Source organism: Artemia franciscana, chromosome 5, assembly GCF_032884065.1.
Source record: "Artemia franciscana chromosome 5, ASM3288406v1, whole genome shotgun sequence".
Taxonomy (NCBI): Eukaryota; Metazoa; Arthropoda; class Branchiopoda; order Anostraca; family Artemiidae; genus Artemia; species Artemia franciscana.
In genome coordinates, this window is record NC_088867.1 from 34144493 (window position 1) to 34157374 (window position 12882).

Genomic DNA, 12882 nt, shown 5'->3' on the forward strand with positions numbered 1-12882 from the left:
GAGTGAATCAAAACCTATAAAAAAACTAGCAACGTTAAAAATTCAGCTTTGTATTCAAGAAAATAAAGCAGCCAACACTGCCAGGTATTTTCAAGAAAATATTGTACAATGTCAATACTTTTTCAACTGTAGATACTGCTACTGCTACTGACATATGCCTAATGCAAACAGCTTTGGCCAATTTCTGATAGAAGTTTAGTTGTTTTAGGAGAGGAGGCTTCTTTGGACTAGTCTCAGGGGGTGGAGTTGGGAGTAGCTTTTCTGTTAGTTGAAGTTAGCTTTAAGGAATATACAAAACATAATAAATTTAACAGATAAATAAACAAAATAAAATTTTGGCAAAAAAAACATAGTATATGCAGCAGAAAACTAGAGGAAAATTCAGGAAGGCTTTCTAAAGGACTTTGTAGAAAATATGGTAGGAACTGTGGTTTTAAGTAGTCTAAATCACAAAAAAAAGTTTTACTCCCAGCTCAAGATGGTACCATGTTTTCTTACATAGCAAAAATATATTTTACCAAAAAAAAGAGAGAAGAAAGAAATATCTATTGCAATCAATTGAGCATCTAGAGGAATAATTTTAGGGTCCTGTGTTTTAAGAACGTAGAAAGTGGAACCAAAATTCATTTAAATACACTCAGATTTTGATTAGTTCTAAAGAGCTGCTATTTAGAGCAAAAACGGAAAATTGGCAACCATAAGGTTTAAAGCCTTTCTAGATAAATGAGGGCTTTTACTTAATTACACCTTATTTTTCTATTCTCAATTACTGCTGGTAAAACTACACTTTTTTAGTTGAAATTCTCCCTTTTATCATCATAGCTTGCATTAGACTGAAAAAGCTGACTTGCAAAGCTAATTTAATCCAAGCAGAGAAAAAGGAATTTTGAACCTTCCCCAAGGAATGTCAACATTGGCCAGATTTCAAGAGATTCACAGTCTGTCTTAATGTGTAACTGTTATTAATACATTTCATTTCACCTCTAAGCAGAAGGACAGTGTGGTGAAAGGTGTTATATACTTTTCAAGGTAATAGATGAAAAGTGCAACCTTAAGAAATATTTAAACATGACCCAATAACTTTTTATAGAATCAGTAGAGGGCTGTAATTTTTTATTGTCAGCTAGAAAATCATCAAGAATTTAATGCTTTAGAAGTATTCTATAAAAGAAAAACCTAAAGAAACAAAGGATAACCATCTTACTTGATACATTTTCCAAGTTCTAAAAGTTGGTAGTAATTGATTTTGTTCTGAGCTGAAATAACTTGATCAATAAGAGGAAAGAGCTCACAAAAAAGTGGTTCACTATCCTTTGCAAATCCTTCAATCAAAACGGACAGTTTTTCAGCATCAATTAAAAGCTGGTTCACTTTTTCTTGAGATTCCTTGAGTTTGGCAAATATTGAGTCACTTTTTGAAAGGGTCCAATAATCAATCTGAAATTGCATAGAATATCAAATTGCCCACCAACTAAATAACACAAACAAATTATCCAAGAACATACATAAAAATGTATAATATGTAGATACAAATAAGTCAACTAAACTCAGAATGAGAGGACTCTTACAAAGACACACAAAACACAACAGAGTTGATATGGGTCCCATGAATTTTTTCAGAATGTAGAAGGATTCAAGCTATCCCTGAAATCCAGACTCAAAACTATTTCAACATATTAAAAACAAAGGGCATTTTTGAAACTTTTGAAGACAAGTTGCTGTGCTTCTAAGAGTCCATGTGTGAAATTTTTTGTCAACTAGTCATACTCTCATATGCTTATTCACATCACAGATTGTAGAGAGGCTGGCAACGCTTAGGATAGAAACCATGTCAGTGGGTCCAGCTCAAACAGTGCATGACACTATTTGATGTATTGTACTTTATACCAAAACAATACAACACTATTCAGCAATATGAGGATGCTATTTTTTTTTCTGGTTTCAGCCATTAAGAATTTGTCTCCTAAAAAGGCTTGTTTGAACAAACTGGTTTCTTCTGTTTAAAATATCTGCTTAAGGCAGTATTCTAACTGGTTTTGTTTATTTTTTAGTACGTAATCTGCTCTTTATTTTGTAATAATGAAAAAAGAAGTGGACAATATGCAAATTTGAGAACCTCTCAAACCTAAAGTAGGTACAGGAACACAAAAGTTTACAAAGTAAATCATGTATTACAGTAGAAAAAAAATTCAAGGCTTAAGTCTTTCTTGAACAGTTTCTTTAAGTTTTAATTAACTTCTACTGTTAGCTACCATTGCCAATGGTAGGCTATTTCATGGTTTTGGTGATTAAACACAATAGTAGAATTCAAACTTGTCTAGGTGATAGATAAAAGACATGAGATTTATTTAAAATATAGTATGATATATTCTCCCAATTTGATTAGGATGGATATTATTGAACTCATTTAAAAAAATCTGTTACTTTTTAGCTATCACCTAAACTACTTTGGACTTCACTAATGTGTTTAACCACCAAACACTTCAAATGTTATTTTTGTTCATGAATTAACAATGGAATAGTCTTTTGGTGGAGGACAGCAGAAATTGATTAGATATTTCCCAATTGGGGGGGGGGATATATCCAAATGTTTGCTTCACATTTTTTGTTCTTTTCGTTCCCGAAGGTCTCTTGGACAAAACACAGAAGTCACCCCCCCCCCCTGGTATGCAGACATGACAAGGTGAATTAGTTGAAATAAGAACAAGATAAAATGAACGTTTTCTGGCTGAGAATAAATCTGATAATGAATATTCAGCTGACATGAAAACGCTCTATTGAAACCTCCAGCTGGTATTGAATCATTTTTGTCCTCATTTTACTTGGAGCTTCAACTGTTTTTGGACTGAATGTATGCTTAGAGGGACTATTGCATGATAAGATAGCTCACTGAGCATAACTGAATTCTCATTATCTTCGAACAATCAGCCTCTTCTATCAGCAGAAAGACAGGAGATACTAGATATTAGGCATATTCAAAATGCTTGCCTAAAGCAGTTAAAAAAGCAAAATAGGTAAACATTTTGCAGTTCATATAATTGACTTACAAATAAAGCGAACATACCACTCAATGCCCTTTTTTATGTTCCTTATAAATATCATAGTTGCTTCTATTGTAAATTCAAAACCTTACCCAACCTGACCTAACTATAAATAATTTTGGCACTGAGAAAATGTAGTATTATTGTGTTGAAAACAACCAAAAACAAATAAATTAACTGAAAATTTGGCATCAAAGAAGAAGAAAATGGCATAAACAGCAAAATAAAATTTGTTTATCTTGCTTAATTGTGGAAAATCAGTACTTGTGAATTAAATAACATTAAAAAAATGGATATATACTGAAACAGTAAATTTGAGACTAATGTTTTAAAGTTTGAGACCAATGTTTTAAGCCTTTCTTTTATCCCATATTTTGGTCATTTTCAAGAGCTCAAAAAGTGCTTAAATTTGAATTTGCAATAGAAGCAATTATTGTATTCACGAAGAACATAAAAAAGGCATCAAGTGGTATGTTCACTTTATTGGTAAGTTAATTATATGAACTGCAAAATATTTACCAAAAACAATCTTATTTATTAATGTTTTTCACTAGCATCCATATGAATATTGAACCTTTAAATTTAGAGTTTCTGGCTTCCTTTTCTTCCTTTTTCATAGTACTGTGCTTTTATCTATTTTGTGAACAGTGGATGATTAGCCTAAATGATTATCATTTTTATAATTCCTAAAAGCACTTCACTTTTCTTTGCCCTCCACCCCCTAATGTGCATGTATATAGCCAAAATTATATATTTTCCATGCATTTTACCATACATAACTATTGTCTTTAAACAGGCTAGATTAAATGGTAAAGAAGCATCATTGATGAAATCAAGAAATGGAAAAATACATGGAAAGTACATAATTTCTGGTATATATTTGCAAAGTAATGAGTGAGTCCTCGCCAGCCATTCAGTGTGATGAATGTGATAAATGGCTCTGTGCAACATGTCCAGGAATGAGTACAGCCGAATACAACATTTTCTGCAAAATGAATGAAAGACTTGGAAGTATTTGGACATGCCCATTATGTAAAACAGGTTCCAGTAAACCTGATGTTATATAAACCTGATGTATAGTGAAAAGCACTCTCGACTCCCATTGTAGTGAAATGCGTGACATGTTTGCTGGTTTCAGATCTGATATGCAGACCTCTTTGGACACTGTGAGGGCTCAGGTGGAAACGCTTGAGACGGCTATACAATAGAAGGTTTCCATAGATGATGTGCAGAAACTTGTGGAAAATTCTATAACCACCCATCTCAAAACAGACGTCCGCAAAATAGTGAGACAAGAGCAAGACAGAAACAAAAGACGACTTAATCTGATTGCCTATGGCATTCCTCTGCAAACCAACGATGCTCAGTTCATCTCAACTTACTTAAAAGATGAATTCTCAATTAATGTTGGGGCTATTACTAACTTGAAACGTCTACCTAATGGTAAGAATACAAGTACTCTAGACAGACCCAACCCAATCCTTTTTTCTATAAATGACTACAAAATAAAAATGGAAATATTGAAGGCCTCAAGAGTGAGGAGGGGGAGTATCTCCTTCTTTGCTGATGCATCCAATATAGACCGCCAGAGAAGGAAAGAACTAGTTGAAGAGATAAAGAAGTATGCAGCAGCTGGAGAAAAAAACCTTGTCATCCATGATGGTGCCATTGTGTCAAAAAACGTGATCCCCTGGGGGGAGGGAGTCCTTCCCCCCTCTCTCTCGATGGTTCACTAGACTTACCCATATCCCTTGTAAATAGTGCATCAAGCCAAGCCAGAAAGACTTATATAAGTTCAACCTTTGTTTCCGCGGCTTCGGTTTTGAGCTCTGTCTCTTCATCAAGTGTTGCATCTGATTCGTCTGAAACCAACTACGTCACTACTAGCTTGGGTGACAAAAATCCATATCAGAGTTACAAAGCCGGAACTAGCAACAGCCCAGCCGGCCAAAGAAAACAGACGCAACTACGAATATTATATACAAACATTGATTCTTTAGTGCCAAAACTTTCAGAACTAAAAGCGTTACTTTATGAAAAGGATGTAGATGTTTTCTGTGTTTGTGAGGTGTGTCCTAAGAACTCGTTGACCAAATTGGATGATGCACATATTCAAATCCCTGGATACTTACTCTTGAGCAACCTAGATAGTAACCTGTGTTGAAGAGGAGTGGCTATCTACACTAGGCTTGGAATTAAGGGAGATAAAATTGATTTTTCTATTTCTCAACCTACTAATGCTTGGGGGGAACATGTATTAGTTAGACTTCTAATTGGATTCAAAACTGTGAATATTGGTGTGCTTTACCGTAGCCCATCAGCTCCAAACCAACTAGTATCTCACCAAGCGGTTTCTAACCTAATACAGATGTTATGTAATCTAAATTCATCACTTGTGCTTTATGGTGATTTTAATATGCCAGAAGTTCGTTGGTTTGAAGGTATTGGGTACTCACCCCCTAATAGCCCCTCCTACACAACCACCCAAACCCTTGCTGACAACTTCCTAACTCAGATAATAATGCAACCGACTAGATTTAGACATTCACAACAATCATCATTACTAGACCTCCTTATTACAAATGATCCTGAGAGGACTACTTCCACTTGTTACCTTCCAGCTATTGGTGCAAGTGACCACATATGCATAATGAATGACATTAATATTAACCATAGCTGTGATGGTAAACTTAAGAGAAATTTTACCAATTACACTTTGATCTGTGAAGAACTAGCTAATATAAATTGGGATGAGGGATTATCAGATGAGACAGACATTGAATCTAGTTGGAATCGTTTCAAGTCTACTTTACTAGGTGCATGACTCTTCCATACCTTCCCAGGAATATTAAGAAAATTATCAGAGAGAAAAATAGAGCATGGAATAAATATCTAAAATGCAAGTGTGACAACCATCACAACAAATACACCATGCTCCAAAACAAGCTGAGAAACATGAAAAGAAAAGTTATCCAAGACCATGAATAATCTATTGTAAATGACTCAAAGAAAAACCCCAAAAAATTATGGCGTTATGTTACAGCCAACAACCCTTCCCGTCAACTCACCAACAGGCTAAAAAAATCAGATGGCTCCAGGACTACTACTACTACTACTACTAATAACTCACTGCAGCACCAAGCTGCCTGAGGCCAACACAGCTGCGCACGCTCCTCCTCCAACCGAATCTATTTAAAGCCTCCCTCTTTACACCCTCCCAGGAAGTTCGCATTTCCTTTAAATCTTTATTTATGACATTCTCCCAACCCAAACAAGGACGACCTGCTTTCCATGTAGCCCCAGACGGTTGGCAAAAAAGGACAATCTTCGGTAATCTGTAACACCTGCTACCTTAATGGCACCAGTATGCTCCTTAAGACGAAGTCCATCAAAATGATCCATATAAAGGGGGATAGAACACAACCCTGCTTAACTCCTGATTTAATACAAAACCAGTTGCTAACCTCATTTCCTACCTTAACGGCAGCAGTATTATTCTCGTACATAGCACAAATCACTTTAATGTATTTTTCAGGTATACCATATAACAACAAGACCTTTGTTAACGCTGTTCTATCAACAGAATCGAAAGCTTGCTCATAATCGATTAAACTGAGGACCAAAGGTGTTTGACAATGAAGGGACTTCTCAATTATTAACCTAAGAGTGAAAACATGGTCGACACATCCTCTACCTTTTCTAAAACCGCATTGTTCTTCCCTTAAAACTTTGTCTACAGCATGTATCAGTCTAAAAAGTATCATATTACTCAGTAATTTGCTACCTACAGAGACCAGACTAATGCCTCGATAATTACGACACTCACTCTTGTCACCTTTCTTATACAGTGGTTTAATTAAGGTTTTCCTAAAATCATTGGGTACTTCCCCTTTTTCAAACATCATGTTCATAATCTTCAGTAGCTTATTCCTAACCTCAGAGCCACCATATTTAAGAAACTCATTAATCATACTATCAGCACCTGGGGCCTTATTATTTTTTAATCCTTTTAGTACTGTTGCTAATTCTTCCTCACTAAACAAATCTTCCTTCACATCCAAGGTATCACAAACTTTTTCATTTTCATCTACATCTTTTCCTGCAACTGTATCTTGGTTTAGCACATTCTCAAAATGTTCCACCCATCTTTCTTTAACTTTTTCCTTATCACTAATTGTGGCCCCATTTCTATCTTTACTGGGACTAGTCCAGATTGGCTACTCCCTTTCAATTTACTAACATGCCAGTATAATATTTTACTATTATGCTGTCTAGCCGCATCTTCCAGATCCTCAGCAATTTTATCCATCGCCTCCACTTCACATCTCCTTAGTTCATATTTTAATGCTTTCTCCACTTTCTTTACATTCCTTTTGTTTTCATACGACCTATCACTCAGAAAATTCTTATACAAACCCCTTCTACTCTCTATTAAACCTAAAGCTTTTTCACTAATATTCCTAGTTGCAGTCTTAGCACTCTTCCCTAGGACACCATCAGCAACTTCACAAATTGTTTTTCTGAAATTATTCCATCCATCTTCCATATTGTCAAATTTTAAACTCTCAAGTTTAGTACTCAACTGTTCCTGGAATTTTTTTCTCAAATTTTCATCCTGAAGTCTACCAACATCATAACTTTTTGGGAGGGAGTTACCCTTCCGAAATTTCAGCTTTAAATTAACCTTAGACACTACTAGATGGTGATCTTTACTTTTAACATCAATAACAGCACTCCTATACACCCTAGTATCTTGTATTGATCCTGTTAGTCTTCTGTTTACAATAACATAATCAATAAGGTTTGCTGTCTTACCATCACGTGAATACCATGTCAACTTATGGGTCATTTTGTGACCAAACACTGTATTGGTTATAACTAGGTTGTTATACCTACAAAATTACAAAAGCCTATAGCCATTACTGTTTTCTTTTCCTACACCAAATTTACCTAGGCTAGGATACCATCTATCCCTATTTCTGCCAACCTGGGCATTAAAATCTCCTAGCGAAAACACCATATTTCTACCTGGTACCCTGTCTATTTGCTCCTGTAACTGTAAGTAAAATTCATCTGAGTCACTAGTATCTCCATCAGTTGGTTCAATGGGGGCATATGCTACTATAACTGATACCCTAAACTTTTTAGTCATAAAATGAGCAATTAGTATTCTATTATTAATACCTTCCCAGCCTAAACAAGACTTAGCAGCTTCCTTATTCATCATGAGCCCTACTCCCTGTCTATGTACCCCATCCTTACTGCCTGAGTAAACAAATTCTATGTCACCTAATTTCATGCTTCCTATCCCTGGGATATGAGTTTCTGAAACTCCTAATAAATCCAGTTCAAACCGTCTGAATTCGTCAGTCAAAATGTTGATGCGATATTCATTTTTTAACATCGTAACATTCCAAGTTCCAATTTTCAGGTTCTTTAAATCTTTGAAATTATTTTGGCCTCAAGAAAAGCAGTGATCCCGGATACCAGTGCAGGATGGGGACCAACATATCTTCTCAAGTCTACACCGAAGCGCTTAAGCCGGCTTAGAACTGGACAGCAAGAAGTCCCTGGGACCTCCAGTAAATTGGAGGCTTTGTGCAATCCTGGGCCCATCTTGGTCACAGCATGGTTTTCAGCACTTGGCAATGCTCTTCTATCAACAAGAGTCGAAATCCTGCACAGACAGTCCCAAGCTTATTACCTCTGACTCATTATATATTCATGCCTACAAATATTATGCTACTATGGGGAGGCAGCCCATAGTAGATAAATTAGCTAGGAAGAGGTTTTTCAGCCCGAAAACGCCCATCAAAACAAACCAAGCCCAGAAAAATATCCAATAATCAGAATCCCATGCGAGTGCTGTGTTGTTTACTAGGCTATAATTTCCTTGATGGGCGCCACTCCTCAAGTGGGAAAAATTGACCGCAAGTTTCCCAGTCTTGCAGGTACCCTGAAAGGGTCGAGGCAGCCCTTTACAGAGGCCGTTGTCTATAAATCTGGATCTTATGCCCTGCTGCAGTTGCCCTCCTATAGAGGATCCTCCCATGATGGTGTTCTGCTTCACCATGCAATTTAACCCATTACTGGGAGAAGGTTTGTAACTCATCTGACGTGTTAACACGGCAGTGGGCCATGTTGAGTGTACATTTGAGGGGCCTTCTTCCTCCTCCACCTGTAATTATGACCCCCAGCGGAGGGTTTCCCAGTTTCTATTATGGACCCCACTGGGACAAGGTCCTACTTGGTCTAAGCCTCCTATGGAGCTACTCTACCTATCTGTAGGGCATTCCCCTATCTTTTGTCCTCTACCAAAACCTAGCATGATTATCTAATAATTAACTAACTAATGCAACTAATAAATAGTTGCAGTAAATTGCAACTTTACTTTAATTTAGACATAAAGTAAAGGACAAAAATAACAGATACAAGCTCTGTTGTCCTCTGCTAAAACCTAGCATGCAAACTAATAATTAATTAACTATTGCAGCTAATTAATATTGTGATAAAGTACAACTTTCCTTTTAATTTATACCATAAAATAAAGAAAACACAAAAAAGCTCTATTGTCCTCTTCCACAACCTAGCATGTTAACTAATAATTAACTAATAAATAACCCATTTGGCCTGATTGCAACACCTCACAAGCCACACCTTATAGAAAACACCTTTAAGAATTTAAATTAAGAAGGAAACTTATTAGAAACTCTGCTGGTACTGCCAAAGTAGACCTAAGCAGCCAATTTCGCCAGTTTGAAACATCTCACAAGCCAGAGCCCTATAGAAAACACCTTTGAGAATTTAAATGAATAAGAAGACTTATTAAAAACTCTGCTAATACTGCAAAGGTAGACCTAAGTAGCCAATTTAGCCTGTTTGAAACATCTCACAAGCCAAAAGCCACCTGGCATTACACTCCCAACCATACCTCCTGTAACAGTACATAACCCAATGTCTCCTGTAATTATTACTCAAGAAGATATATTTAAAATACTAAGAAGTTTAAACTCCAACAAAGCTGCTGGACCGGATAATCTCCACCCTTGGTCTTTGATGGAATCTGCTGCTCACATTCCCTCCCCCTTGCCAGAATGTTCAACATATCCCTGGCAAAAAAGTCAGTACCAAATAACTGGAGAACAACAAATATTATACCAATTTTTAAGAAAGGTGACAAGGATAACCCAGGAAATTATCAACCAGTAAGCCTAACCTCAGCCATTTGCAAGATCATGGAAGGTATCATTAACCATGCTCTAACAAATTATTTAGAAGAAAATACACTTATTAGCAATAGACAACATGGATTTCGCAGGGGCAGGTCAATCAACACCAACTTTATTCAGTCATATGATCATGCAACTAAAATTTTGGATATGGGTAAACTGGTAGACATTATCTTACTTGACCAAGCCAAAGCCTTTGACAAAGTTGAACACTCATACCTGATGCTAAAGCTTAAAGCTTACCAGGTGCATGAGGATGTGATTGATTGAATTGGAGCATTCCTAAATAGTAGATCTCAATGTGTCATGATCTACACTGATAATGGCAATCTAGTTTTCTCCTCCACTTCCCTGGTTATAAGCAGCATCCCATAAGGAACCATCCTTGGGCTAATGTTGTTCAGCATATATATTAATGACTGTACAACTTATCTATGCAACCTTTTAACATTATATGCTGATGACTGTAAGCTCATTGGGCCAGCTGAAACTGAAGAAGAAAGAGCTGGACCATTCAGCTGGACCTTAACAGGCTATCCTCCTGGTCATCAACTTGGGCCCTACAATTCAATGCAACTAAATGCAAGGTACTGCACTTAGGGCACAATAACCCCCACCATCCCTACCATATAGGGTGTAATCAGTTGGAAGCAGTTGCCAAGGAGAGAGACTTAGGTGTCATTGTGGACAAAGATTTAAAATTCCACAGCCACACTCAGGCTCAGGTTGCAAAAGCTAATCAAGCTCTTGGACTCATTAAGCACTCTTTTGGGTAAAATTCTAGTTAATTGACTTCTTGTTATCTCTGAAAGGTTTAGGTTAGGAAACTGAAACTTTTAGTGATGGGTCTATGGGCTAAAATATGTCCTGGGAAGGTATTTTGAAGTACCTACCTCCACTCCTTCTCCCTCTAGAGGGCCCTGACCTTTGATGACCTTTAAAAATATGTGTGTTATAAAAGTGAAACGTTGCACAATAGATGTTCTGCTTAATTGAAGTACAACAAAATTGTTTTCAGCTTCATAACTTTGCTCAATTCCATTTTATAAGGTTTGAAAGATATGCAAATACATTTCCCAAATTTAGGAAAAAGAACATTGATATGGCTCAAAATTCTTCTCAAATAACAGGAACTGCAATTTCAGAACTAAAGAAGGAGAAAAAGCAACTAGTAACTGAAAATTAAGGTAAAATTTTGTTTTGTCAAAATTTCAATAGGTATAGACTTGTCATGTAGGCAAATTTCAGGGCCCTCTAGAGGAAGAAGGAGTAGAGGTGGGTACATTAAAATACCTTCCCAGTATATACTTTAGCCTGTAGACCCATCCCTGAAAGTTTCATTTTCCTAACTTAAACCCTTTCCAAGATAGCGAGAAGTCAATCAACTAGAATTTTACCCTCTTTTGTAACCAGAAAGTCATGTGTGGTTACAAAACTTTATAAATCCCATGTCTGTCCCCACCTTGAGTTTGGCCTTCCCCAAAATAAAATGGACACAAAAGCCCTTGAAAGTGTCCAAAGGAGAGTAACCAAACTGGTCTGTGGCTTAAATAATGTCCTTTACCAGGATCACCTAGGATCTCTAAGACTTCCAACCCTCACATATCAAAGAGATAGAGGAGATGTGACCATGGCATGTAAAATTTTCAAATCTGGTAACCTGAACCAGATCTTCACCCCCTCCCTGGCTAAAAATACAAGAGGTCACAGTCTAAAGCTTCACCTGCCTGGATGTCAGAGTAGGGAACAACATGGCTAAGTTTTCCATTTGGGTGGTCCCCCTCTGGAATAGCCTATCCAAGTCTACCATCCAAGCTGAGACTCCCCACTCCTTCAAGGCTGGAGTCAACAGGGACTGGGAGAGGGCTGAGTGGAGGCTGGACTGGGAAGCTGAGCCAACATAATTGCATCACTCACCACCAGTAAGAACTACAGGAGGATCTACCACCTTATCTTGCTGGCAAATGCGATTTAAGGTTTAAGGTAATGTAACTAGCCTATTTTAGAATAATTTAAAGACATTTTAAAAGTTTAATGGTTTAATTCTGAGGAAGAAAAATTGTGAAGTAGGACTGAACTTTAATAGGAAATTATTTAAAATTTCTTTAAAAAGTGTACAAAAGAGCAAGGAAACATGATAAGCCAATCTGATTAGCCTACCAGGCATATACTTGGGCTGCAAATCTCCCCTAATTCATAGTAGCCTATACAGTAAGTCACTCTAATCTACCTTTTTTTCTAAACTCGAAATGGATGCAGTTAAAACTGAAATCTGACTCTCAAGCTTTCCCAAGTTCTTTATTTCTGAACCAACTATCCTGTCAATATTTGTCAGCATTTTTATTTTTCAAATTTCACTGCCTAACTGGCGCAAACTATTTTTCGCTCACTATTTTTGGTCAGTGTCAAGTAATTAGTTTATTTTGTGATAAGTGATCCTCTAACAACAGAATCAAAAAACGTCTATTTTGTTGTTATTGTATCAGTACATAACTTCTATTCAGTTATTTCTAGTATTAATTAAAAAAATTTCTACAAAAAATATTTTCCAAGAAAAGTAAAGAGCTTCATAAAGCCAAGAACGAGCGGAAATAAAGTCAAATAATCTTCCA

General features: G+C 36.6%; 1 protein-coding gene across 1 annotated transcript in view; it reads right to left on the reverse strand.

Annotated features, from left to right (window-relative positions):
- Nucleotides 1-12646, reverse strand: part of LOC136027310 (RAD50-interacting protein 1-like) — a 55876-nt gene extending 43230 nt beyond the window's left edge. Inside the window, exons 1-2 of the mRNA XM_065704429.1 lie at nucleotides 12501-12646; nucleotides 1205-1437 (exon numbers count right to left, since the gene is read on the reverse strand). Coding sequence (XP_065560501.1) covers nucleotides 1205-1437; nucleotides 12501-12608 — 341 coding nt within the window. The 5' untranslated portion in view covers nucleotides 12609-12646. The remainder of the gene's footprint in view (nucleotides 1-1204; nucleotides 1438-12500) is intronic.
- Nucleotides 12647-12882: the final 236 nt, after the last annotated feature.